At 44.3% G+C, this 26,622-nt stretch overlaps 2 protein-coding genes across 3 annotated transcripts in view; one reads left to right on the top strand and one right to left on the bottom strand.

The window, feature by feature from the left end:
* The first annotated feature begins 5,238 nt into the window (after positions 1-5,238).
* On the top strand, positions 5,239-15,905 carry CLDN2 (claudin 2). Its single transcript, XM_003935885.4, has 2 exons — positions 5,239-5,338; positions 13,040-15,905. The coding sequence occupies exon 2, from the start codon at positions 13,217-13,219 to the stop codon at positions 13,910-13,912; it is 696 nt and encodes a 231-aa protein (XP_003935934.1). The 5' UTR covers positions 5,239-5,338; positions 13,040-13,216; the 3' UTR covers positions 13,913-15,905.
* MORC4 (MORC family CW-type zinc finger 4) overlaps positions 14,441-26,622 on the bottom strand; it is a 64,069-nt gene continuing 51,887 nt past the window's right edge. For both annotated transcript variants that reach the window (XM_039464143.2, XM_039464144.2), the window contains exon 17: positions 14,441-26,433. In XM_039464143.2, coding sequence (XP_039320077.1) covers positions 26,280-26,433 — 154 coding nt within the window. In that variant the 3' untranslated portion in view covers positions 14,441-26,279. The remainder of the gene's footprint in view (positions 26,434-26,622) is intronic.

Genomic DNA, 26,622 nt, shown 5'->3' with positions numbered 1-26,622 from the left:
CTTCCACCACCCCAGCCCCTGGCAACCATTAATCTCTTCTCCATCCCTAACGTAGTGTCATTTCAATAATGTCATATAAATAGAACAGAACGTTCAGCAGCTTTTTGCGTCTGGCTTCTTTCATTCAGCATAATACATCTGAGCTTCACCCATGTAGCTGTGTGTATCAATAGTACATTCCTTTTGATTGTGAGGTAGTATTCCATTACACAGATGTACCAGTTTATTCATTCACTAGTTGAAAGACATTTAGGTCATTTCCTAAATAAGAGTGTAAAGTGGTCCCAGAGCTCTCCTTGATTTGGGATTTTGTGGACCAGTGCCATTACAAAATTTTTTTAAATGGCGGGGAAATCAACATATGTTTGCCAAACTTTTAATTTTGTAATTAAGGGCATTGGAAAATACTATCACCTCTTATTTTACAAAAGAAACCTTAATACCAAGTATTCAAAGAATAAGTTTGAAATTACAAATAGTCTTTTAAATTGAATAAGCTTTAAATAATATACAAATCTTGTTACATTGGCCTTAGTTTCCTCCTATTGGTGATCCTCCACCACTATTTTCCTTTCTTCTTCAGTCTGTGCATTAGTGCTTAGGAAGCACTTGCTCAACATTTCTCCTCCTAGATCTGCTTATCCACTGCCTCTCAAACCATCTACTATTTCCCTTCTTACCACAATCTCTTCTCAGTCTGATTCTATCAATTCAATGGTGCACCTACTGTAAACTAGACTAGAATAGTGATGAAAATAACAATTGAAAGCCAAACCCAATCTGCACAACAAACCCCCATGACACATGTTTACCTGTATAACAAACCTGCACATATACCCCTGGACCTAAAATAAAAATTAAATTAAGAAAATAAAAAATAAAAAGAAAGTCAAACCCTCCTATGTAGGAGCAGCAACAACAAATACAGCCCAAGGCAATTGATGGGGGATAACGAGATGCTGTAGCAGCACAGAGGAGGGACATCCAACTAAGAGGCCCCAGGAATCAGGGAAATAACACCTAAGCTGAGCCGTAAAGAATAAGGAGTTTTCTAGACAAAACCATCTGAAGGTGGGGTAGGATCAGGGTCCAGAAAGAGCTCCAGGCAGAAGGAACGGGACTTGTAAAGGCCTAAAGGGGAGGCAGACCATGGTAGGCTTGAGAAACTGAAAGGAAGCCAGTTGGGAGAGTAGGGAGTGAGGAGACTAGTATGAAACCAGTTTGGAGAGCTAGGTAGGAGCCAAATCATAGTACTAGGTAGAGAATGGACTGCAGAAAGCCAAAAGGAAAAGTAGGAAAATCAGAAGGGTATTACTGCATCCTGGTGAGCGATGATGCTACGGAGAGTGTAAGTGGAAACCAGCAGATGGACGAAAGAGCTAAATTTTGGAGGTAGAATGGGAAAGACTTACAGTTCAGATGCAATGAGGGTCAGAGAGAAAATAATGGAATTAAGGCTAACTCTGAGGTTTCTGGCTTAAACAGTTGGCTTTTTCAAAGAGAGAAGACTAAGAGAGGACTGGTTTCAGTTCAAAGGGAAATCAAGGATACAATTTTGGGCATAGTGGCTCACACCTATAATCCCAGCATTTCGTGGGGCTGAAGCAGAAGGATGGCTTGAGCCCAGGAGTTTGAGACTAGCCTGTGCAATATAGTGTGATACCACCTCTATAAATAAATAAATATATATATATATATATATATATATATATATATATATATATATAAATTAGCTGGGCATGGTGGCACATGCTTGTAGTCTCAGCTAATTGAAGGCTGAGGCAGGACGATTGCTTCAATCCAGGAGTTCAAGGTTACTGTGAGCTGTGATCATGCCACTGCATTCCAATCCAGGCAACAGAGCAAGACCCTGGACATGTTGCATTTGAGACACCTTTCAGCTATCCAAATGGAGATGCCAGTCTATAGAGGCATGAAGCTCAGGTGAGTCTGGGCTGAAAATTATGATCTGGAAGTTGTCACATGATCGAGGATAACTGAAACAACAGAGAATAAATCAGACTTCCCAGAGTCGGAGTGCAGAGTGAGGAATGAAGACTTAGTTCAGGCTCCTGAGAAGAGCCCATATTTAAGGGTCCGGCAGAGGTGGAGGAACCAATGAAGAAGTACACAGAAAGATAAGAGGGAAACCAGGGGAGTGTGGTTATCACACAGGCCAAGAGGAGAAAACATTTCAAGAAGAACCAGGTTATAAAGGGCATTGAATAGTGCATAGAGGTCATGGAAATTAAGAACTAAAAAGTGGCCATTGGATTTGGTGACATGTGGTCATTGGTAACTGTGACAAGAACTTCTATTAGTGGAATAGTGAGGGTGAAATGTCTCTAAGCCTCTCTTTGCCCTAGACCCTAACTCCTTCTCCCAGAGTCCTCCCATTCCCGCACCCTCTTCCTTAGAATCTCTCTTATTTCTCCTTCTAGATTCCTCTTTTCATAGCACCATATCCTCCCTCTCCTTCAAGACCTTGCTTTCTACAGAGCTCTCAGATTTTCTTCCTCAAAGACCCCTTTTCTCTCTCCCAAACTCACCTCTTCCCATACCCTTATTTCTCTCCCTTTGTTCTCTCCCCACTCACTTGTCTCCTGAACTAAATGCTGCTTTTCTTTCCTGTTCTTTCAGCCCCCTCTCCATTACCGCACCCATCTAAGCTCTTTGGATCTCAGCAGGGGTCTTGGCAGAAGGATTGCTAAAGAACCTTCCAGGCTCAATACTGAGGAATCATAATCTTTGGCATGATTCCACCAGGATCTGACAATGCCGACCTGAAGGAAACACAGTGTTAGAACCCAGTCCTTGAATGATTGCCAATCTGGAAACCACATCCTGCCAACACAGTCTCCTCATCCGCCCTGGCACCTGCCCCTAAGATTCTGCCTTTTCCTATTCTCAATTGCACAGTCACTATGAACTGATAAGGTGCCCCTCTACTACAAATTCTAATATTCTGCATTCAAACAGCATTTTCTACTTGTCAAAATGCATTCACATTCATTCACCCAGCCTCGGGAATTTGGCTGGGTGAAGCCTGGAAAAAGAAAATGGCGAGACTTGCCTGAGGTCACATAGTTGGTTAGAGAATTAGCCTGGTATCCCTCCCACCCCTTCAGCCTTGCTTGTTTTCATGCTCAAAGACTCCCCAGGCCTGAGCTCGGGCATGGCTGCCCTTTTAGCCTCTCCCAGCCTGCCAAGAGAGAGCGCCCTGGAGAGACCCTTGCTCAGGAACACTGCCAGGGCATCAGTGCCCCATTTGTACCTGCAAGATAGGGATGGGCTGCCTTGGGAAGGAGGACAAATTTTGGTTTGCTTCACTGAGATCACCATAGGCAACAAATCCAACTGTTTGCTTTGATGACGACTTAATAAAGAGAGTCAAGCATAATGATTACGAGCTAAGCTCTAGAGGTGGCCACGTTTGGTACCCAGGCCTTGCTCTGTTCTGTACTAGTTCAGTGAGACTATGGATAGGAAACACCTCAGCACAGTGCCTGGTACCTAAAAAGTGTTCAATGAACAGTGGCCACTAGCCTTATCATTCATACATGGGAATCCTTGGGAGGGAGGGAGTGTGATACACTGCAAACTTTGCCAAGCTAGACATCTGCAGACCTAGATTCCAGGTCTAACTATTACTGCTCAATTGGAATGTTGGGCAACTCTTTTCATCTCATTGGGCCTAGGTTTCCTCATCTGGAAATACTAATGGCCGTCCTACTTTGCAATATGTTGTCTTGACCTTTAATGCATGCACACTCTTTCACCTAGCAATTCTATTCCTAAGACTTTGTCAGTATTATACACAAAGATGATGCTAAGTTATAGTAGTCAAAAATGAAAATAACAAAATGTAGTTAATGATTAAATAAATCGTATTTTTATATGATAGAATGCAGTGCAGCCATGACAGAATGATGTAGTTCTGTGTTTTAATTGACTTGGAAGTAGGCCCATGATATATTATTTACAAATGATGGAAGGTTACATAAATTGTAGGTATAATGTGATTCAATTTTATAAAACAAATCCTATTGATATCTTCTACAATACATAAAAATGTTAGCAATGATTATGTCTGGCTAGTGGCATGAGGACCTCTATTTTCTTCTTTACAGTTCATTGTCTGAATTCTTTTCAATAGCATCTAGTATTTTTCTACTTAGAAAAAACAAGAAAGCTTTTTTTTTTTTTTTTTTTTTTGCTTTGGGAGAGGAAACCCAGTCACTGTACTCTACTCCACAGCACATTTTGTTTTTGTTGTTTTTTTTGTTTGTTTTTTGAGACGGAGTCTCACTCTGTCACCCAGGCTGGGATGCAGTGGCACGATCTTGGCTCACTGCAACCTCCAAGTCCCAGGTTCAAGCAATTCTCCTGCCTCAGCCTCCTGAGTAGCTGGCACTACAGGTGTACACCACCACGCCCAGCTAATTTTTGTATTTTTAGTAGGGAAAGGGCTTCACTATGTTGCCCAGGCTGTTCTCGAACTCCTGACCTCAGGTGATCCACCCACCTCAGTCTCCCAAAGTGCTGGGATTATAGGCGTAAGCCACTGTGCCTGGCCTCCACAGCACTTTTGAGAGGCTTAAATGGCATATTGCATGGCACTGCCAAGTGCTGTTAAAAGGGGAGCCCTGCCCTTATGCTGGTCTCCTCAGTTCCACCTTGGGGGACCTGCTCTTTGAACTCGAAGTCTGAACCTACAGTACCCATGTTTGCCCTTGAGCCTTGGGATCAACCTGAGGGGTGGGGTAGGGCTGAGGACTTGCCAGAGAATCAAGCTGAGTAGCAAAATCTGTGGGGCTGCAGGCCGTGCAGGGCTGCTTGGGCCCTGGCTCACCAGGGCTGTGTTTATGCGGCTTACTCCCTGCTGGGCTTCAGGGCTGCTAGCCAGGGACACCTAATTGGAAGGACAGAGCCCCCTCCTCCCACCACCCTCAAAGCTGGAATGTTCTGAATTCCTTCTTGGGCCAAATCCCCCTCCCCACAAGGCCTCTCCTGGGTTCACAGAGGTCACCACACAAAAGCCCAGCTGGAGTGGAGTTTTTGACAGGAAAAAAAATACACACAAAACCCACCAAACCTTTTTTTTTTTTTTTAAAGTACCTCAATCTTTCCCAGCCTCCAGGGGTTTAATTCTGATCTGTAATAAGTCTCCGACCCACGGCTCAGATTTGCAGATGGATTTTGCAAAGCTGTGGTTAATGATTAGAAATCCTTTATCACCTCAGCCCGTGGTCGCTTGCACTTCGCTCCCCTCCCTCAGGATCCCTTTCTCCCTCTCCAGGGGCATCGCCCCCTCCAAGGCTCTGCAAAGAACTGCCCTGTAAGTATCTCCATCCTGATATAATTGCTGCCTTTTAAATTCACTGAGATGGGCACTCTTCCTTCCTAGTCACTATCCATTCACCCCATGGTGGAGTCAGGCTGGGCCACCTTGGGTTTCTGAGTGAAGGGTATGGGAGGTGAAATTCCAGTGGCATTTGGGGTGATGGTATTTGTTTCCTCAAAGCTATCACAAAGGTTCTAGTCTTTACAACTTCAGGACCAGGGCAAGCACTCTCCAAATCAGATATTTTCTGCTTTTGGGGGGTTAAAAGGACTGGGATAAAAATTGGAGAGAGGGAGCCACAGTTTACCTCTCTGCCTAAGTGTAGGGGGCTGAGGAGGGGCACTCTCTTCTGCCAGCTCCAGTGCCCTCCTTGGCACGAAGGCTCAGGGAGGTAACAGAAGGTGGGTTCCTGAGTGAGGTCATAAAGTTTCCCCATGAAGCCCTTCACTGACTCTCCCCAACTCATCTGCAAGTGTGTCATTAGAAATTCCTTCTTTGGACTGAGGCATTACTCTCTTTAAGTGCCCTCTTTGAAAATGAAGTTGGAACCAAAACATTCACAGCACTTCTGGCTAGGGAGATGGTAGGTTATTTTTGTTTTCTAAATTCTGCCTTTCTGTGTTTTCCAGTTTTCTAAAGTAAGAATGCTTTTCTTTGATGATCAGGAGAAAAATAAACTTCTTTTTCAAACAATTTAGAAAATCTCTCAATCCAGATGCAATTCTCTCAACTGCCAACAATCAATTGATGCAGAAGGAAAGATGAACTGCTCTAAGGACAAACTTTCGAGAAAGTAGGGCCTCAGGAGAATGGCTTTGCCACCTACTAGTGCCCTTGGCAGCTGGGAGTGAGGTTAAGAGAAGGGGGCAAGTGTCTCAGATTCTTATGAGGGGCAGTGAGATCAAGGGATGGAGAAATGAGGCTGACTGACAGAAAAGGGCTCTGGTGGTTACCATCACCCCCAGAAGGCCACATCAGTTCCTTCCTTGAGCCTGGGAGCCCCTAGTGTCCTGTCCCATGTAGTCTTAGGAGGGTACCGCCAAGAAGGAGTACCATGCACAAGACTCTTGGAGCAAGAGATGGGGAGAATAGCAGAGAAAGTGCCCAGGTGAGAAGGGGTTAAGTCAGGAGCTGTGGTCAGTCTTGACCCTCCTAATCCTCTTCTGCAGCTCCAATCTCCCCACTAGGGAAGATTAGGTAAGGATCCTAAGTGAAATTTTCTTGCCCAGTTCTTGGGCCATGGAGTATGTTGGCCACATGCCCAGAAGACAAATTCAGTTGCCAAGGCCTGGAGTTCTCTGTGCCTCCAGAGCAGCCGGCATTTGGCTTCTAGGAGAATCCCTCTAAGAGAGGTTTCCATTAAAGCTGCCTGCTTCTAATAACAGCTCTTCAGCCTTCCATATTTGTCAGAGTAGCTTCCTGTCCCCATGGCTTTATTTGAGACTCAAAATCTTGGAGATGACAAACTAGGGCCTAGATAAGCTACGGGACTTCCTCAACAGGTTCCAGAACTGACACAAGAAGAAGCTAGATCTTTTGATTCTGACTCTAGGACCCTTTAAACCCTGTCTGCCTTCACCTCTACTGCTCATCAGACAAACAAAAACCTGGCTGAATCCAGCCTGGCTCACCACCCAACCACTTGCCATTTAACTGGTCTTCTTAACTCCGGCAGAAAGCTGAACCATCCCCTAACCTCCCCCATGGGGCCATTTCTAACATTCGAATAAGCTCCAATAATTTGTTCTTCATCCTATTCAGCTATGCTGCTATGCCAAGTCAGACTCTAGAGATTCCAAGCCTCAATAATGGCATTTTCTTGACTCTGCCTTCTCCCTCATCCCAAAATACTTGCCTACTTACTGCTACTTATGACAGGCTCTGGGGAGAGGCTTTCCTCTTGGGGACACTGTTGATTTCCTTGGGCAACTCAAGCTTGGCTCTTCTGCTGCCATCCCAGGAAGGCTGAAGCAGGAGCTGCTCCTTTGCCAAGCAGTAGATCTTCCCCTTGAAAACCTCAAGATATCTCATCAACTCTCACTAAAATCTCAGATACAAACAGGCAGAAGAAAGGAAAAGTATTGAACCCAGCCTGGGTAAGCAGCAGGGAGGGCCCAAAGATGGTTTCAAGGCAAGGATGAATCCTGAAGGATGACTTGCAATTATCCAAGCAAATGGTGGATGGTATAATCGCATGCTTAAGGGCCTGGAGACAGAGAGAAAGGCAAAGTCAGAGAAATCCAGGTACTTAGGTTTGGCTGGATCATATGTGTATGTATAGGAGCATAAAGCATGAGGTTGAAGGTCAATGGTGTGAGATGAGACTGTGAAGAAAAGCAGGGGTGAAATAATGGAGGGCTTTCCTTGTTTCCTGGGCTGGCAAAGTTTGAACTTCATTCTGAAACACTTAAGAGCACCTGCAGATTTTTAAGCTTGGCAAAGGGTGACAAGACAGTCACAGTTTGAATTCAACTTTACAAAGATCTTTGACTACTGGATGGGTAACTCATTATTGCCGGATTGGGGTAGAAGCGTAATTAGAGAGACCAATTTGAGGTGTCTATGAGATTTCCTAATGAACAAGAAATGATGATTGCATAATTTGAACTATGGTTTGGGCAGTGGCCACAGAAAGAAGTAGATGGAATCACGATCTATTTTTGAAGGCAGACCTGATGGTACATTATTATTATTTATATGTCGACAAGAGGTGAAAAGCAAGGATGACTGGCTTGGGTTATTAACTGTGGGGTGATGCCCCACTGAGGTAAGAAACACTCCATGAGGAGCATTTTAAGGATGGGGAGAGAAAAGGGAAGATGATTCCAGCTTTGCAGATGTTGAATTTGAGGCCATGAAAACATTCAGGTAGGGCAAATCCAAGTACAGTTAACTACACAAATCTTGAGTTCAGGAGAGAACTCTGTGGCAGAGGTATGAATTCAGGAGTCACTGATAGGAGACAGAGTGGATGAGATCACCCATGGAGAATGCAAAGAATAAGAAGAGCCATCTACAAGTCAAAATGAAACCTGAGGGGTATAGAGGGACAGAGATGGATAGTTAGACTTCTTTAAGAGTGAGCAGAAGAGGAACTTACAAAGGAAAACTAGAAGAATCATTTTGAGAAGTAGGTAAAATGGAGTGGTGCTACAGAAAACAAGGGAGAAGATAGTTTTATGTAGGAGAGAGACAAGGTGAAATGACAGAGATATAATCACTGAATTTTGGAACAAGAAAAGAGTTGACAACTTTGGTGAGAATATTTTCAGTGGAGGGCTAATGGCAGAAGCCAGACTGCAGAGGGCAGAGGAGTGAGTGGGAAGGTGAAGAAATGGAGGCATCAATAATGAATGGCTTAAGGATCTTGGCTGCAAAGAGAATGATCAAGATAGAAGTAATAACTGCATCAGGAGGAGGTAGGGTAGGGAGCTCAAAAAGTAGAAGTAAATATTTGAAGTAGTCATCAGGGGGGTGTTTACCAGGGAGAAGCAGGATTTCCAAGCAGCATTGAAGGCCACAATGAGATGCACAGTCATGATCAGGACAGGTACAATTGTGCCAAGGTCAGCAATAAGAAAGCCAATGGCAAAAATGACTTGCTTTCTTGACACCACAGATGAGTGACAAAGGTGAGATTCAAACTACGTCTCCATCTCAACTCATCAAATATTTATTGGCTCTTGCTCTGCATTGCTTTGCATCAACACTGGCACTGGTGTTTCCAATGCTGATGAATCATATTGACTATCAATCATGTGCCCAATGCTGTAGAAGCATGATAGACATTTAATATATATTTTTTCACCCTCAAGTTGTTTAGAATTTGGTTGAAGAGACAAAATATTCCACAAATGCATATATAAATATATATATATAATATATACATTATATATAATGTGAATATAAATATAGAAGTTATAAAATAGAGAAATAGCTTCACTATTTTTATATATTTATATATAAATATAAATATATATAAATAAATATAAATATAAATATATAAATAAATATAAATAAATATATTTATATATAAATATATAAAAATAGTGAAGCTATTTCTCTATTTTATATATATTTATATATATATTTATTTCACTTCACTATATTTATATATATATAAATATATATATATATAAAATGAAAGACATAAAGACAGTGAAGCTCTGCTCTCTGTCTTTCTCTCTCCCTTTACCTCTTTCTTCATCTGATCCCACATCCCTCTCTCAGTCGTCTTTTCCAACATTGGGCAGCACTTCAATGACCCTTACACTGAGGCGTTGTTGACTCATTTGGAAAGACCCCATATTGTAGTCATATGGAGCCCCTCAAATCTCTTTACCAACTTCATTCATTTATTCAGAAGATAGTTTTTGGGCTGGACATGGTGGTTCATGCCTGTAATCCCAGCACTTTGGGAGGCCGAGGTGGGCAGACCGTGAGGTCAGGAGATCAAGACCATCCTGGCTAACACAGTGAAACCCCATTTCTAGTAAAAATACAAAAAAAAAAAAAAAAAAAAAAAGCCAAGCATGGTGACACATGCCTAACAAAAGTTAGCCAGGCATGGTGGTGAATGCCTGTAAGCCCAGCTACTCAGGAGACTGAAGCAGGAGAATCACTTGAACCCATGAGGCAGAGGTTGCCATGCCACTGTACTTCAGCCTGGGTGATGGAGTGAGAGTCCATTGAAGAAGAAGGAGAAAGAAAAAAGAAGAAGGAGAAGGAGAGAGAGAGGGAGGGAGGGAAGGCAGAAAGAAAGAAAGAAGAAGGAAGAAGGAGAAGAAGAAGAGGAAGAAGAAAATTTTTAAATTGCTGCTCTGGGTAAAGCAGTGTGTAAGGCACATGAGATACAGAGATAAATAAGATGCAGTCTTGCCCTCAAGTAGCTCACAGGCTAATAGGGAAGGATAGGGTTTAAACAGGAAATTGCAACATAATGCAAAATATACTATTTTTGCCTGTTTCTGCATCTGTACAATAAGGATTATTAGTGCCTACCATAAAAAAAAAAAAAACTTGCGATGATTAAATAAGTTAGCATGTATAAAGTGCTTATAATGGTTCCATAAGAAACACTACACATGTGTTGCCATTATTATTATTATTATTATTATTACTATGATGGAAGTAAACACAAGATACTGTAAGAATAGACATGAGGGTTACCTGACCCAAGCTACAGTAAGAGACATCTGTGCTGAATCCTGAAAGATGAGAAGGCACTAAACAGAGGAAGAAGAATACGTGGGACTCTGCATGGAACATTCTGTTCTATTTCTCTTTGGGAGCAAAAGACCACATGGCATGATTGAAGAACTAGAAGTAATTTAGTTCCACAACAGTATAGACTATGAGGATAGAAATGGCAAGAGATAAAGCTTGAGAGGTCATGGAATACAAGCAAGTTTGGACGTCACCCTTTAGAAATAGGGAGCCACTGGAATGTTTTATGTAGAATAGTGACTTGATCAGATTAATGTATTGAAAGATCACCTTGGCAATAATGTGGAGAATGAATTGGGAGAAAGACCAATTACAAAGCTGTTGCTATAGTCCAGGTGAAAGAGAATGATGAGGCCAAGCACAGTGGCTTACACCTGTAATCCCAGCACTTTGGGAGGCCAAAGCAGGCAGATCACTTGTGGTCAGGAGTTTGAGATCCGCCTGACCAAACATGGTGAAACCCTGTCTCTACTAAAAATACAGAATTAGCTGGATATGGTGGCGGATTGTGGTGGGCCTGTAGCTTCAGCTACTCGGGAGGTTGAGGTATGAGAATTGCTTGAGCCTGGGAGGTGGAGGTTGCAGTGAGCCAAGATCATGCCACTGCACTCCAGACTGGGCAACAAGAGCAAAACTCTGTCCAAAAAAAAAAAAGGAAATAATGCTGTAACTCTGAACTAGGGAAGTAGCAATGGAGATGGAGAGGAACCATGGATTTGAGGTATATGCATAAGGTAGAACTGGTGGGACATAGCGACTAAAGGATGCAGGAGATAAGTACAAGAAAGGTGCCACAGATCACTTTCCAGATCTTGGTCTGGCACAAGGGGATGGATAAAAGTATCATTCAGCGGCCACAGAGAACCCAGAGAAGAACTGTCTGGGGAAAGCTGCATGGGGGAGGTGATGACTTCTCTTTCAGACGTGTCAAATTCGAGATGTCTATGAGATTTCCCTGTGGATATACTGACTAGGTGATTGTTCTGCCAGTCTTGAAGCTCAGAAGGGTCTATACTGGAAATTCACATTTGGGAGAGCCAGTGGATGGGTAGTAGATTAAGTTATGGGGGCAGATGAGTTTGCTCATGGACAGAATGTTAATTGAGAAAAGGATGGGCTTCTGAAGAATATTCACATTTAAGAGATGAATAGAAAAAGAGAAACCTTGAAGAAGGCTAAAATGCAATAGCCAGATTGTGGTGGGCTGAAAAATTTGTGGGTTAGGCTGGGCATGGTGGTTCATGCCTGTAATCTTAGCACTTTGGAAGGCTGAGGCAGGCGAATTGCTTACGCGCCCGAATTCAAGACCAGCATGGGCCACATGGCAAAACCCCGTCTCTACAAAAAATGCACACACACACAAAATTAGCCAGGCGTGGTGCTGTGCACCTGTAGTCCCAGCTACTTGGAGGGCTGAGGCAGGAAGATCACTTGAGCCCAGGAGGTCGAGGCTACAATGAACCAAGATCATGCCACAGCACTCCAGCCTGGGTGACAAAGTGAGAACCTGTCTCAAAAAGAAAGAAAAATTAGTGGGTCAGAGGGTCTTGTAGAGAATGGGGAGGTGTGGCCTTGACCCTTAGTGTCCTGAATCTTGGCAACACTGGGGGATCCTTGAATGCTGCAAAATCCTATAAGGCTCTGAGATTCCAGAGCATTGACTCAGATGCCTGCCTCATGCAAAGCCCTATATTCTAGAACAGCTTCCCTTTCCTCTGTGGCAGACCCTTGTGCCCCTAACAGATTGCCCAGAGAATTTCAGGGCTCCCTCTCAGTCCTAGAACCCTTGCTCTGGAGTGCTCCCTCATCACCCAAGAGGCTAATGATGGGGGCATCTATTAGGAGACTGGACAGGAAATGTCTGGGCATGTCACACATGCAGAAGGCCTTAGGCTAGGCTACAGAGGGGGATTTGGGCATGGCTGGGAGGATCTGAATTCTCAGACTATGGATAGAAGGCTTTACTGCCTACCCTCATCTGCCCTGGAGAAGATTTTCACCATGGGCAGGGGAATTCAGGGCTAGGCCACTAGCCTGGAGATTCAAGAGGCCTCTAACAAGCCGGAGTCCAAGGCTAGATTCTAGAATCTGTTCCTCCTGATGCAATCTGCAGTTTGGCCTCAGTCTGCAATTGAGCGGCCCTATGGCACTGTTGCTTGGCAACGTATTAAACAGCAGGCCGTGGAGACTAGCATTTGAGTTAACACAGTCACCACAACCGCCACTGCCATCATCACCTTCCCGGAAGGCAGCCACCTGTCTGGCTCCTGGCTTTGTCGAGATGCCAACCTAAGGCATGTGCCTACGCAGGAGGTGATGACATTTTGGCTCCACATTCAAAGTTTTTTTTTTTTTTTCCTTTCTCATGTGTTATTTTTAAAGATAACAAAGGTCAAAAGGCATCCAGCATTTTCTGGTTTCTCATAAGCTTCTGGTCAATATTTAATCAGGTTTATGGATTTTTTTTAGGTCTTCTACATGCCTTCTTGAGCCTGCTTGTGGCCACCCACAGACACTTGTAAGGAGGAGAGAAGTCGACCTGGCAGAGAGACTCTGAAATGAGGGATTAGAGGCATCCAGGAGCAAGAGTTTCAGTCTGAAGACAAGGGAGCAGTCCCTGAAGACGGTTCTACGGTGAGGTCAGCCATGGCCTCTCTTGGCCTCCAACTTGTGGGCTACATCCTAGGCCTTCTGGGGCTTTTGGGCACACTGGTCGCCATGCTGCTCCCCAGCTGGAGAACAAGTTCCTATGTCGGTGCCAGCATTGTGACAGCAGTCGGCTTTTCCAAGGGCCTCTGGATGGAGTGTGCCACACACAGCACAGGCATCACCCAGTGTGACATCTATAGCACACTTCTGGGCTTGCCCACCGACATCCAGGCTGCCCAGGCCATGATGGTGACATCCAGTGCAATCTCCTCCTTGGCCTGCATTATCTCTGTGGTGGGCATGAGATGCACGGTCTTCTGCCAGGAATCCCAAGCCAAAGACAGAGTGGCAGTAGCAGGTGGAGTCTTTTTCATCCTTGGAGGCCTCCTGGGCTTCATTCCTGTTGCTTGGAATCTTCATGGGATCCTGCGGGACTTCTATTCACCACTGGTGCCTGACAGCATGAAATTTGAGATTGGAGAGGCTCTTTACCTGGGCATTATTTCTTCCCTGTTCTCCCTGATAGCTGGAGTCATCATCTGCTTTTCCTGCTTATCCCAGAGAAATCGCTCCAACTCCTATGATGCCTACCAAGCCCAACCTCTTGCCACGAGGAGTTCTCCAAGACCTGGTCAACAACCTCCCAAAGTCAAGAGTGAGTTCAATTCCTACAGCCTGACAGGGTATGTGTGAAGAACCGGGGGCCAGAGATGGGGGGTGGCTGGGTCTGTGAAAAACAGTGGACAGCACCCCGAGAACCACAGGTGAGGGACATGACCACTGGATCGTCAGAAGGTGCTGCTGAGGACAAACTGACTTTGGGCATTGGATTGAGCAAAGGCAGAAATGGGGGCTAGTGTAACAGCATGCAAGTTGAATTGCCAAAGATGCTCGCCATGCCAACCTTTCTGTTTTCCTCACCTTGCCGCCACCCTTCCCTGAGTCCCCAGCCCTCAACTTGAAACCCCATTCCCCTACTTTGAGCCAGGCCCCAGATGATCCCTTTGCCCTTTGGTTTACCTGGGACTCCATCCCCACACCCACTAATCACATCTCACAGACTGAACCTCTATGATCAAAGACCCTCTCTCTGGCTGAATTGGCTCTTAGCTCATTGCTGGGGATGGGAAGGAGAAGCGGTGGCGTTTATGGACATTGTTCTAACCTACTTATCCAGCCTCCCTCCAAAGAAACAGGCTGGCCCTGAAACCTCCATCCCACTCTTGTTATGACTCCACAGTGTCCAGACTAATGGTGCATGAACTGAAATAAAGCCATCCCACGGTATCCAGGGAACAGAAAGCAGGATATAGGATGGGAGGATGGGAAGGCAGCCTGGGACATTAAAAAAAAAAATAAAATAAAATAAAGCAGAACCCATTTCCCAGGGTACTTTCCAGAATTCCCTTATATTTGTGGTCAGAGGATTGAGCTTGTGGCTTGAAGAAAGTTCAAGGAAAGGAAAAAAGATCTGGTGGAAAGCTCAGGTGGCAGCAGACTCTGACTCCACTGAGGAACTGCCTCAGAAGCTGTGATCACAACTTCACTGAAGCCCCTGCCTCCCTCTGGGGAACCTGACCTGGCTTCCTGCCTAAACCACAAGGCTAAGGGCTATAGACAATGGTTTCCTTAGAAACAGTGAACCAGTTTTTCTAGAGATTGCCTTTGGCTGGGGGATGACAGTGTGGGATCTATGGATCAGTGCACACACAGTGTGGAGCAGTGTATCTACTGAGGAAGATACCATTCCTTGATGCTAGCCAAGAAAGAGTAAGAACCTTAGTGTCTAAGAAGCCGTGTGGATGTGTATGGTGGCTCCAGTGGGTGTTTCTACTGTGCCAGCAAGAGGCAGCCCCCTAGAATGTCTTCAGGCATAATGGAAAATCAGCTCAACTGAGATCAGGCCCCCCAGGGTCCACCCACAGAGCACTACAGAGCCTCTGAAATACTACAGCACCAGGCAAACCCCTTCAGATTCCCCCACTGTCCATCAGAAGATGTTCCAGAGTGGCTAGAGGGCATCCAAGGGCTCCAGCATGGCATATCCATGCCCACCATGTTGTATCCATGATCTGAGTGATAGCTGCACTGCTGCCTGGGATTGCAGCTGAGGTGGGAGAGTGGAGAATGGTTCCCAGGAAGACAGTTCCACCTCTAAGGTCTGAAAATGTTCCCTTTCCCCTGGAGTGGGAGTGGGAGGTCATATACCAAAGACTTTTTCCCTCACCAGTCTCAGCATGACCGACTACTGAAAAACTCTAGCACACCTCCTCGAACCCAAGTGTCAGCAGAGAGGGCCCATATGTTGTCTGTAACATGCTTTTCACATGTCCACTTTCTTGCCTATATTCCAGCTGCTCTCCCAAACTGGAAGGTCTTTGCCCCGTAGCCAAGTCCTACTCAGACTTGGAGAACTTGCTCAGCATCACCTCCTTCATTGAGCCTGCTCTGATCACTCCATCCCTCTCCTACTCCACCCTCTCCCAACCCTCAATGTGTAAATTGCTTACTGATGCTTAGCATTCACAATTTTTCATGGATCATTATTTGTGTCTGTGTGTCCAATCTCACAAATACACTGTAAACTGTTTGGTGGGTGAGGGCTATATCCTAGACCTCTCTGTTTCCCCCAGACTATTTGTAACAGTGGCACACAGTAGGTGATCAATAAACACTTGTTGATTGAGTAACTGTCTTATTGATTAAAAGGGGCCCAGAACGGGCAAGTGAAACTGGAGGGATTTCGGCTAAGGGGAGGGGAGGGTGGAAACTGGCATTTCTTTTCACAGGGTGGATAAATAATTCTAGACTTTACTAGAAATAATTACAAAGCATAACCTCCTCCCCAAGGCAACTCCAACCTCTTGAACTTGCCCAGGGCTCTTTCCTTTTCATAACAATTGTTTTCAGTTATTTGCTAAACGATGATGTATTTATTCCTTTCATTCTCTGAACAACTGTCATGAGGAAGATGAAATGGATCTGATCATCTGCATTTGGCAGACAGGGAAACTAAGGCCCACACAAGTAAATAGATTTTCCCAGGGCCAAACAGATGGTGTTAGTTCCCTCAGTCTCCTGACTCCCAAACTAGGACCCTGCTGATCCCACACTATTCACAGCCAATAGAAGAGCCTTGCAGATGTCCCCAAGCTGCCTGAGGAAATAATTCACAGTGAGCCAGGTAACAAGAAGAACACATAGGCTCTTCTGGTTGCCCATGAGGGCCATCTGGGAAATCATCAAGTGTACTACCTGAAACTGCCCCCTCTTGCCATGCTGGCCATCCTGGGCCCAGCTAGCTGTCCCACCAGGGGGATACGAGGCTTACACTGAGTAAAACACAATACCTCAGTTTCGATTCCCCTAACTCCGAAGGTGTGGCAGTTTGGGAGGCAAATGATTTGTCCCTGTTCTACCCTCACTAGGAATTAACAAAGCCCCATTCATAAGGGTGTTCACTGTGGCAACGCTGACAATAATGGGGCCCTACCTGATTCAGCTTAACTATCCCCTGGATCTAGAGGTCCTCAGCACATAGCCTGTTGTATCAGACACTACCCTTCCACCTCTGAAGTGATCATTCTTTGGTGCAGAGGCTAGAATGTCAGCATCCAAGTCCATTTAGAGGGAATGGCAGCAGGCAGGAATAAGGGGAGAGAGAGAGGGCTCTCTAGACAAAAGCTTAACAAGTCATGTCTCTGGTCTGGCACCAAGAACCCCAGAACCCTTGATTGGGGGCTGGCCACTGGAGGTTGGAAGACAGAGCCACCTTGCTGGCTCTGCTATGCTGAGTGGACAGCAGTCTGGTATGGGCTCTGATGACCCACCATCTGGCTGCCAAAGCATTTGCAGATCCACTGATTTCACTGGATTCTCCCATACCCCAGTGAAGCCAGTCTTTTACAAGAAACAAAATGGAGGCCCAGAAATGTGAGTAAAATCACTCAAGTCACAGTGTCAGAGTCTGAATGTTAAGTTTAGAAACTTCGCACAGCAACGTGGGCCCAGGATTCTGATCTCAGAAGGTGTATGAGGACATGTGCTCTTCAAACTCCTGTAGGCTTGGTGTTCCTGTCTGCCACTGGAATATAAGCACCTTTGTTGGACACAGAGCAAAGAGCTTCCCTTTATCTTAGAAGAAGGCTGGCCTGGGGGTCCTCCTACCTTTGTTAATCTGGGAAGTTTCAGTGGAAGGAGTTAGAAGTTCATCCTCAACTAGAAAAGCCAGGGAAGACCTAACAAAGAGCAACTGTTCCCTCCAGCTGATTGAGCAAGAAAGGCTTTGCTCTAGTTTCCTAGAAATATTCCTGACTCCTGGGTTCAGGGCAAACACTTTTCAGTTCACCCCATTGCCTTCCCCCATAAAGTAATTTAGATTAGCCACAGACCCAGGGGATAGTGAAGGCCACCGTGTTTATGCTCCGGCTCTGACCCTTGCACAAGGAGAGATGTTTCTGCCCTCTCTTGTTCCTCTGATAATAACGTGACTCATATTTTCTTCCCCCTTGGAGCCCTAGTGACCCACTGCTATGTGATCATTAGTAGGGGAAGGAGGACTGAAACTGGCTTCTTAGTGGAAAGGCAAGCTCCAACTTTCAGGGAGACCTTTGTGCAGCCATTCAAACAGCCATCTGTCGGCCAGCCCACATTCACTGGACTCTCACTCTGTCAGGAAATGTGCAAAGGGCTTTGAGGGTGATGAGAGTAAACAAGATAAAGTTTGTGCCCTGCAGAAGCTTACAGCTCATCTAGAGGAGATAAGACATGCATACCTAACTGTGGTACAAGGCAGCATATGGGCTGTCCTGTGAAAGACAGAACAAAAGTGACGTAAGATAGGGCTGTCAAGGGCTAAGAAAATAGTCTTATAAGTCTCCTTAAATTCCAGGCTATATGAAATGAGGGCCTGGCACTACATGAGTTTGTAGGGAACAGATGATTGAAATTGCTTCTTTCAACGGAAGGACTCTGGGAAATTGAAGACTCGGGTGGAGAGGCAGTGCTAAGAAGGTAGCAGGGACATGTGTGCAGCCAATCCAGAATCCTTCTGAGTTTACCTCACAGGACCCTTATGTGGCTCTAAAAGGAGTGACCCTGGGGCTCGGGATTTCCTCCCTCAACTCCTTCCCTTGCACAAGACTCTGGAACTTGCTGGGGGCAGCAGAGGCAGTGCCCATTCAGGTAGCAAGGGACCTTTCGGCTCTGGACCAGAGAAGAAAGGCAAGCGTGGGAGAAGGGGGACATGCAAGAGTAGGCCTAGTGCTAAAGGAAGGTGATGAGGCCTTGCAAGGCCACCTGTTCCCTCCCATTCAGCCCTGGGGCCATGGGCAGGGGATTCTTTTGTGCCTGCGGCAGCCCACTCTGGAACACAGAGGCCCAGGCCGGGAAGTGTATGTGCTTCTCCTCAGCTGGCTGAAGCCTGGCCTTCACCCACACTGGTCTCCCTGCCCAAGCGGCTCCCAGCTTTGATGAGAAGTTCTGTTATCTCAAGAGGGAAAAGAATCTCAAACAGGAAGTCTAACAGGTTATCTCTCTCTTCTGCCCTAAGTGGTGGCTCACTATATGCTGCGATGTAATCACTGATAAAATATTAACAGGCTGTCATCAGGCACAGTGATGCAGGGGCTATAATCTGACCACTTCCTCCCTCCCACAGCCCACCAGTTTCCTGGGAATTGTAGCTCAAGAAGTTCTCACTAACTGTCACTTAAATTCCCTGCTCTGGGCTTCCTCACCCCCAAAGACAAGCAGAAATGTCTTAGGGCTAGATAAAGCAGGAAGACACCATGCAAGGAAGCATCATCAGATCCATTTCAGGAGAGAGCTGCTGCTTTCCTGTCTTCCCTGACGTCCCATTCCTCCAGAATGACAACCTCACTGCTTCACTGCTTCACAGGTCACTTCCTTGGGGGCTTGGAAGAACTTTCTGTTTGAAAATTCTCATGACCTTGTGGAGATAACACTAAGAATGCTCACATGCTTTAAAAAAGATACTACGGGGGTTAATGGGATGTGAAATGAGATGCCAAATGAGTACGAGTAGTGTGGTGGACAAGCCAGCATTTGAGTGGTAGCTCCTATTCTCCACCAGTGCTTTCAGAGTCTGTGATATTCAACCAAGGGCTGCTCAGAAGAAAGGCCAGTTAAACAAGAATTACAGAGGAGATGCTCTTTGCAGCCTCTTCACCTATATTTATGTCTGGAATTGCCCAATGGAACACAAGAGGATGGATCCCCCCACAAAGGGATATCTGATGATACTGTGAAGACTCGACTCCATTGGCTTAAAGGCACTGAACACCTTGGTTAAAAAGCAAATATATTGGCTGGGAAAAGAAACGCATTCAGCCACAGATCAGGCATTAACACCAGCATTTGAACTAGTTTCTCAGTTCAGCCTAAAAGGAGCCAGAAAAGATGAGTTCAGTGGATTTAAAAAATCAAACCAAAATTCAGAGACAATGAACATTGGAATTTGAGGGAGCAGGGGACTTCCCTGAGTAATCCACCCGTTACCAAAACGATTCAATAGCTTAAAAATAGAGGCAAGGTGGAAATCAAGGAAAAGGCAGACAGGATGAGAAAGGTGGTGCCGTGCTCCTGTTGGCAATTCCAGAGGTTAATTTTACTTCTCTGTGTGTAATAATAAACCAGTATGTTCTCAAGTGTCACTTTCTCACTCCCCAAGAGACTTGTCCAACTCAGCACTGTCTAGAGAAGGGGATTCAAAGCAGCCAGTGAGAACACCCATGGGCAGAGGCCAGCAAGTCCAAGACCTCCTGGAGTGTAAGAATAGGATCCTGATGGCTGTTTGGGTATCAGGAAAGCTGCCAAGTGACATCCGTGAGTGAAAAACCCAGTCAAGCGTAAATGAATTTCCACGTTGTTTGGAGGGATATTCGTTACATAAGTGAACAATTTCCTCATCATGAGGGCAGTTAAACATTGTGTGGGATTGTGAAACTGTCTTCCTTGGAAATTCCTGTTCGTGTGGGCTCGCTTTAGCATTTTCCTATTAAAAGGAAGAAGACAAGACTAATCATTTTCAAGATAGGCAGTATGGTGTAATAAGCAGTGAGTTTGGCCTCTGGAGTCAGACAAATCTGGGTTTGAATTTTGCCTCTGCACTCTAGTTGGGTGGCTTTGGGAAAGCCACTTCAATTTTCTACAGCTCAGTTTCCTCATCTGTAAAATGTGGATGAGAGCTGCCTCTCAGAGTGTTCATGGCACACAGTAGGTGCTAACAAACGGGTAATGAATAAGTAGATTGGTGACCTAAAGGTAGGGTCAAAGATGCACCAAAATGTGTGTCTTTGGAGAAAGGGGGCAGACAATGAAGTGTATTTTCTGCCACAGATCTGAATCCATGTTATCAAGGGAATGGTCTTTCCCAGGCCAAAACTCCTCAAGATTCTTCACCAAAGCTGAAATAACTTGAAGACCTTGGGTGGATTTCTACTTGTAAAATGTGGGAAGCCTGGGGAAAGGCAGACCTGAGAAGCTGGAGAGGGAAGGGATAATGGTGGCTTTCATCCAGATCTGTGACCATATGGATTGGAACAGATCCATGATTAATCAGGTCTCACTGCTAAAGAGATCAGTCCAAGGTAACTACACACTGCAGTTAACATCCCAAATTTGGGGACAACTGGAGAGATTTGAACAGCTACTTCATCCTAATTCATAAAGCAGGTTTAGCATAGGCCCTCTTGCCAGCATTTCCCAGCCCTTGGTTGATTCTGTTCCTTACTGCTTCACATTGAACAATCCACTCTCTGGAACCCTCTTGATATTTCTGTATTCACTCCCCACCCAGTCTTATGATTTTGCTTACTCTTCCCTATACTTGCAAAACCCTCCCCACACATCTTCAGCTTTCCAATCCTGCCAGGTTTCCAGGGCCTATCTGGAAGAACAGACCTTCTAGAACACTTTCCTGAGCCTCTATCTATAGTCATCTTGCCTGCTCGAGGGCACAATGGACAGATATATGGAAGGTGCTTGGTATGCTGAAAGCACCCAACATTTGCACAATTTTATCTAAAATTGGGTTGGGAATTTCTGGTGATTCACATCAAAACTTTGGGCTTAGTGATGGGGGCAAGTAATAAAACAAATTTCTTCTGGAAGATTTTATTTCCTATTAGGAAGGCAGCAAACCACACTGCCATGTGTGTACCTACGCAACAATCTTGCATGCTCTTCACATGTACCCCAAAACCTAAAATGCAATTAGAAAAGAAAATGCCATTTATGTCTCACTTGGTAACTAAAGCTTTCATATACACAAGACTAAGTCAGCTCTTCTTTCAATTATCTAATTTATTATCCAAACATGTGCTCTAAATTTTGATTCAGAAAGTATTGTTCCTGAATGTACCCCTTTGCCTAATATAAGTCCCGAGTTATAATATAAGATGTCCTTTTCACAAAGCTAAGTCATTCTTTGGAGGACATTAAACGTTACTTAGCCTGGGATCACACCCAGCATTCCTGAGTAGACCTCTGTGCTTCACTCCTAATATAGTACTATAGAAAAGGGTTTGAATTCATATACAGAATCTGAAAGACATTCTATCAGAAGACTGCGTCTGGGAATGAAGCACTTGCAATTAAGCCTCTGTCTCTGAATTGTTAGCCCAGATAATTTGTAATCGCTAAACCTGGGTAAGCAAATGTTCCTGTTCCCTGGGGCCACAAGGTGCCTGGTCTAAGCCTCAACCAGGTGCCCATTAGTTCATCCAACAAACACGGATCGACCACCTGGGGCCCAGAACTTGTTTCCTAGAGACTTCTTCTGTCTGTTCTTTCTTGAGGATAGCTCCTTTCTTCTCTTGATGCAAACTATCACCACTCTTGGAAAAAGTGAACAGATGTCTCTGCAGAATGCTTTCTTCCTCCTTTTAGTTCTCATTCTCAAGATCTGGTCTCTCCAGACATCTCCTGGTTATGTTCTATAGTATTTAAAAATTGCATGCCAGGGAGCCTCCTTTTGGTAAGATTGAGAATGTTTGTAGTAAAGCATACCCATAATACCTGTTCTCCTTTGGTAGCCTTTCTATCTATCCATACCAAAGATCAGCTAGAGAGAAACACTAGGCCACTTTAGCTCAAACCGATTGCCCCTTATAACCTATAGCACTTATTATCTCAGTCTTTCATTTTCCAAGTTGAATGTCCAGGATTATCATCTACCTCACTCATTCTGTATTTATGCAACTTCTTCTATGAACAAGGCACTGTTTTAGGCCCCTTGGGGAGATAAAGATATGAACAAAACACAGTTCCCATCATTAACTAATTACCTCCTAGATCCCAGGTACCATGATAAGCTCTAGGATACAGTGGTTGGCAAAAACAGGCATAGCCCTTTCCCTCATGGAATTTACTAGTGAGGGACGCAGATGGGGAGCATGTGTGTTGTGTTCCCCACTGTATATCACATGGCACAGTCAGTACCCAATAAATATTTGTTGAGTGAAAACAAATGACCAAATACATCATGATAAATTGTGAGGTGCTATGAATTCAGGAAAACAGGAAACAGTGATAGCATAATAGGGCAGATGGAGACAAAAGGCTGCCAGGGAATGCTTGTCTGAGGAAGTGACACACCAAGACCTGAAGGCTGGAGACTAGCCAGCTATATGCCAACACTGGAGATGAGAGCATTCTAGCGGAGGGAGCAGTATGGGGAAAGTATGCTTGGGGAGAGGGAAGAGCAGGGTAAAGTCTCTGAAGTAAGTAAAGCTTGACATGTGCCCATAGGAAGACTACAGTGAGCCAGGGGGCAAGTCATATCTGAAAAGAGGTGGCAAGAGACGAAGTACAAGTAGGCAGGGGCCTTGTAGGATACTGTAAGCAGTTTGGATTTTATTCTAAGTGCCAATAAGAAGTCATTTAAAAGTTTCAAGTGGGGGAATCACATGATCTATTACTTATTTAAAAAAAAAAAAAAATCATTCCGTCTATAGACAATTGTAGGAACAAGAGTAGAAGCAAAGACTCCAGCTAGGAGTTATAGTATCCCATGGGAGATCATGGCAGTTTGGACTAAGGTAGCTGTAGTAAAATTGAGGAGAGTGAAGGCATACTTTGGAGGTAGAACTGATAGACTTGTTGACTGGCTGGATGAGGGGAGTGAGAGAAGAGGAAAATTAAGGATGACTTTCAGGTTTCTAGCTTATGCAACTGGATGAGTAGGGGTGCCATTTTCTAAGATGAGGTAAACTTAGAGAAGGGGAACAGCCCCAGGGTGTATCGCTGTTTATTTTTAATGAGGCATGTAAGTGTAAACGTCAAGTAGGCACAGGACAAGGATGTTTGTGATAAAAAGCCTTATAAATAATACAAAACTTAAATGTTTACAGAGAAATTTTGTGTCTAGCTGGGTTAATCAGAGAAGTTTGCAGGAAAAAGTTGGCATTTGAGCCAAAGGAAAGATGATGAGGGAAAACATTCCAGGCAAAGGGAATAAAATCGCACAGGTGGAGATGCAAAGGCATGTTCAGAAACTGGAAAATCATTCAGTTTAGATGGAATGTGGCTTGTATCTGGAATGTTACAAGATGACTGCAGAAAGGGTGATTGAAGCCAGATCACAAAGGGCTTTGAGCACCATCCTTGGGAATCTGTATTGTACTTGGTGGGCAATTGGGAACACTAGCAAGTCTTTGAGCAGAGGCCTGACCTGATGAAGTTGTTAAAAAACAAAATTTGGTAACACTGAGTATGGTGGATTGGGGAGGGAGAACAGGAGGCAAGGGAGGCCATTTAAGAATTTATTTAGATCATCAAGGGATGAAGTAATAAGTTATTTTAGTAATAACCTAAACGTTGATCATGGTAATGGAAAGCTAAAGGGCAAATTTGGGAGACATTTCAAAGGGGAACTATGCTTATGTTAACCTAACAGGAAAGCCAGGAGGAAGCATCTGCTTTTTCCTTCTCAATGTCTTTTGAGAAGACATTGAGATCATAACCACACTAGATCATAACCTCTGGTAAGGCTGGGAGATACTTTGCAATCTTTCCACAGTGGGATTTAACACTATCAAGCAAATCTCTTGCTGGCATGGCTTCGTAGTAAATAGGTAAAACGAGGTAACTCTGGTATTGAAGTGAATGGACTCACACAGAGAGTGGTGCTGGAAAAAGGAGTGTGGGCTCAGGACCACAAACCAGGGAATGGGCTAAAAGTAAACACTAGAAAAGATGAGTTCAAATTTCCTACCTTCTTCCCTTTAAAGCCTCACTGCCTACCCACCTTCCTACTCTGATCCCTTGCTCACCCAACAAACACACAGGCAGAGCCTTCAATGGTCTGAATTTTCTTCCTGCAGCAGACTCTCATCCGCACTCTTTTCTGTGCCAAGTCTCACATGCTCACAGCCCCCATCTGATGAATACATCTCACTGAAAGCATGGCTGAGCATGCTCCTCTTCCCTCAGCACTATTTACATTTAGACAACTGCGTCCTTGACTGTCATAATCCAAATGTCTAACATGAAAATTCATCATATGGCAAGCTAGAGCTGGGGTGAGGTGGAGGGCAAGGGGCCAGGGGATATCTTTAAGTACTCATTCTAATGACGAAGCCAAGATCTGGCCTCCCCTCATTCCCTGCAGTCCCACTGGGGTGTCTACAATAGACCCCCTTTCAAAGGAGGGAAAATTAATTTGGAAAAGTGTTCTGAAGTAACTATGGAGGAGAAACAGAACAAATATCCAAGACATTTCCTCTGGACTAGCTAATCCTTTTGCCACTGCTTGATCCCAACTTCCTTTGATTGTTTCTTCTCTACTTCCTACTTTTTACTGTTGGTATACTTTTATGTGTTCATTGTTCAATGTCTTTTGAAAAATACCTTGAATTCTTTGAAGAGTATGTGCTATATAAACACAATAAAAAATGAATACAATGTCTCCTTTTACAAGAGAATATGTTTTACTATTTCTGTTAGTATACCCCTCACTCAGCATTAGCCTGAAAAGTTCCAAGGGACATCAGATAAGATTGCACTCTAAAATACTTCCCCAACTGCCTGAAATTCCATTCATTTGACGATAAATATATTTTTAAATTTAAACCTTGTAGGTTTGCTGTTTTTCAAGAATCCCTTCTTAAAATGTGAATACCAAAGCGGGTGAGTGGATCATGATACAATCTTAGCTCCCTTTACAATAACCCACCATTCCTATCAAACACATTTTTCACATTCTGAATTTTTCTATGCCTTTGTTTATGCTGTTCTTCTTCCAGAGGTAATGCTAAATTTAATATAAATTAGAAATGTAACATTACCTGATATTTTCACATAAACCCTCATTTGATATTCAAATTCGAGCCTACTTGATCTTTTTAAAAACAATTTATTTTTTTCCAACGGAGGAAGAATAACAAGTTTAATATAGAAAATTTGAAAAAGGCAAGAAGATAGGAAGAAGAAAAATGTCAGCCATAGTCCTAACACCTAAAGATCACTCATTGACAGTGTGGCCAGGCTCATTTTTTAAGCCTTAATTTAGGTCCCATTTCTGGTGTGGTGCCTTCCTTGAACTTCCTCCCTCAGATCTTCACTGTTACATCTGTGCCACTCAGTCGTACATATCATACACCTCTGTGTATAATGTGATGTATGTCTTACATCTCGAACTAGATTGTTACACCTTCGAAGGCTGCAAACATGAGTTATACGTGTTAGCTTACCTAAAAACAGCTGGTACCCAGTATCTGCTGATTGATTTAACCTTCATGCATACAAATGATTTCAGAAAAGATATAAAATAGACCACGTATCCAGGTCATGAAAATTAAAGCTTTCAGGTCACCGACCTTGGTGACTATTGCTTTTCTATTCCAAGACTTGAAAGCCTATTTAAACTGGCCTCTTTCTCCACACCAAAACTGATAAGAAGCAGACTTGTTATGAGCCAGGATTTACACAGAGATTCTCTATATAAGGCATAAAGGTAAGAGAGAGAAAGAGAGAGATGTGGGGAAGGGCGGGAAAAGAGAACAGACAGAAGACAAGAGAAGGGTATACAGTCTGGTGCTCAATCCAGTATGTGATTTGCCTCCAACACCGTGTACAGGATCCCATCCACTTGTTCTGAATCATACCCGATCTCACGAAGGTCCAAGTGAGGGAGGACAGAAGTAAGGAGATAGCTGACGTGGATACGGAGCCGTGTAAGCTTTGCCAAAGCCCTGTATGATGGAGTGAGGGGGCAGGAGAAGAGATGACATGAAGTCATTAACCAACAGAATAAAATGAAGCCCCCTTCCAAATGGAGCCACATTTCTCAACAGTTACATTTTCATTAGCTAGAAAGAAGAAAGCACAATGCCACCAAGCACAGGGAGACTGGCTGCAGCTTTCTAAGAAGTAATTACCCA

The sequence above is a fragment of the Saimiri boliviensis genome, chromosome X (assembly GCF_048565385.1).
Source record: "Saimiri boliviensis isolate mSaiBol1 chromosome X, mSaiBol1.pri, whole genome shotgun sequence".
Taxonomy (NCBI): domain Eukaryota; kingdom Metazoa; phylum Chordata; class Mammalia; order Primates; family Cebidae; genus Saimiri; species Saimiri boliviensis.
Note: the sequence above shows the minus strand (reverse complement) of the source record. Positions and strands in the feature narration are given on the sequence as shown.

Coding starts and splice junctions, on each gene's coding strand:
- CLDN2 (XM_003935885.4), top strand. CDS start 13,217: ATGGCCTCTCTTGGCCTCCAACTTGTGGGCTACATCCTAGGCCTTCTG.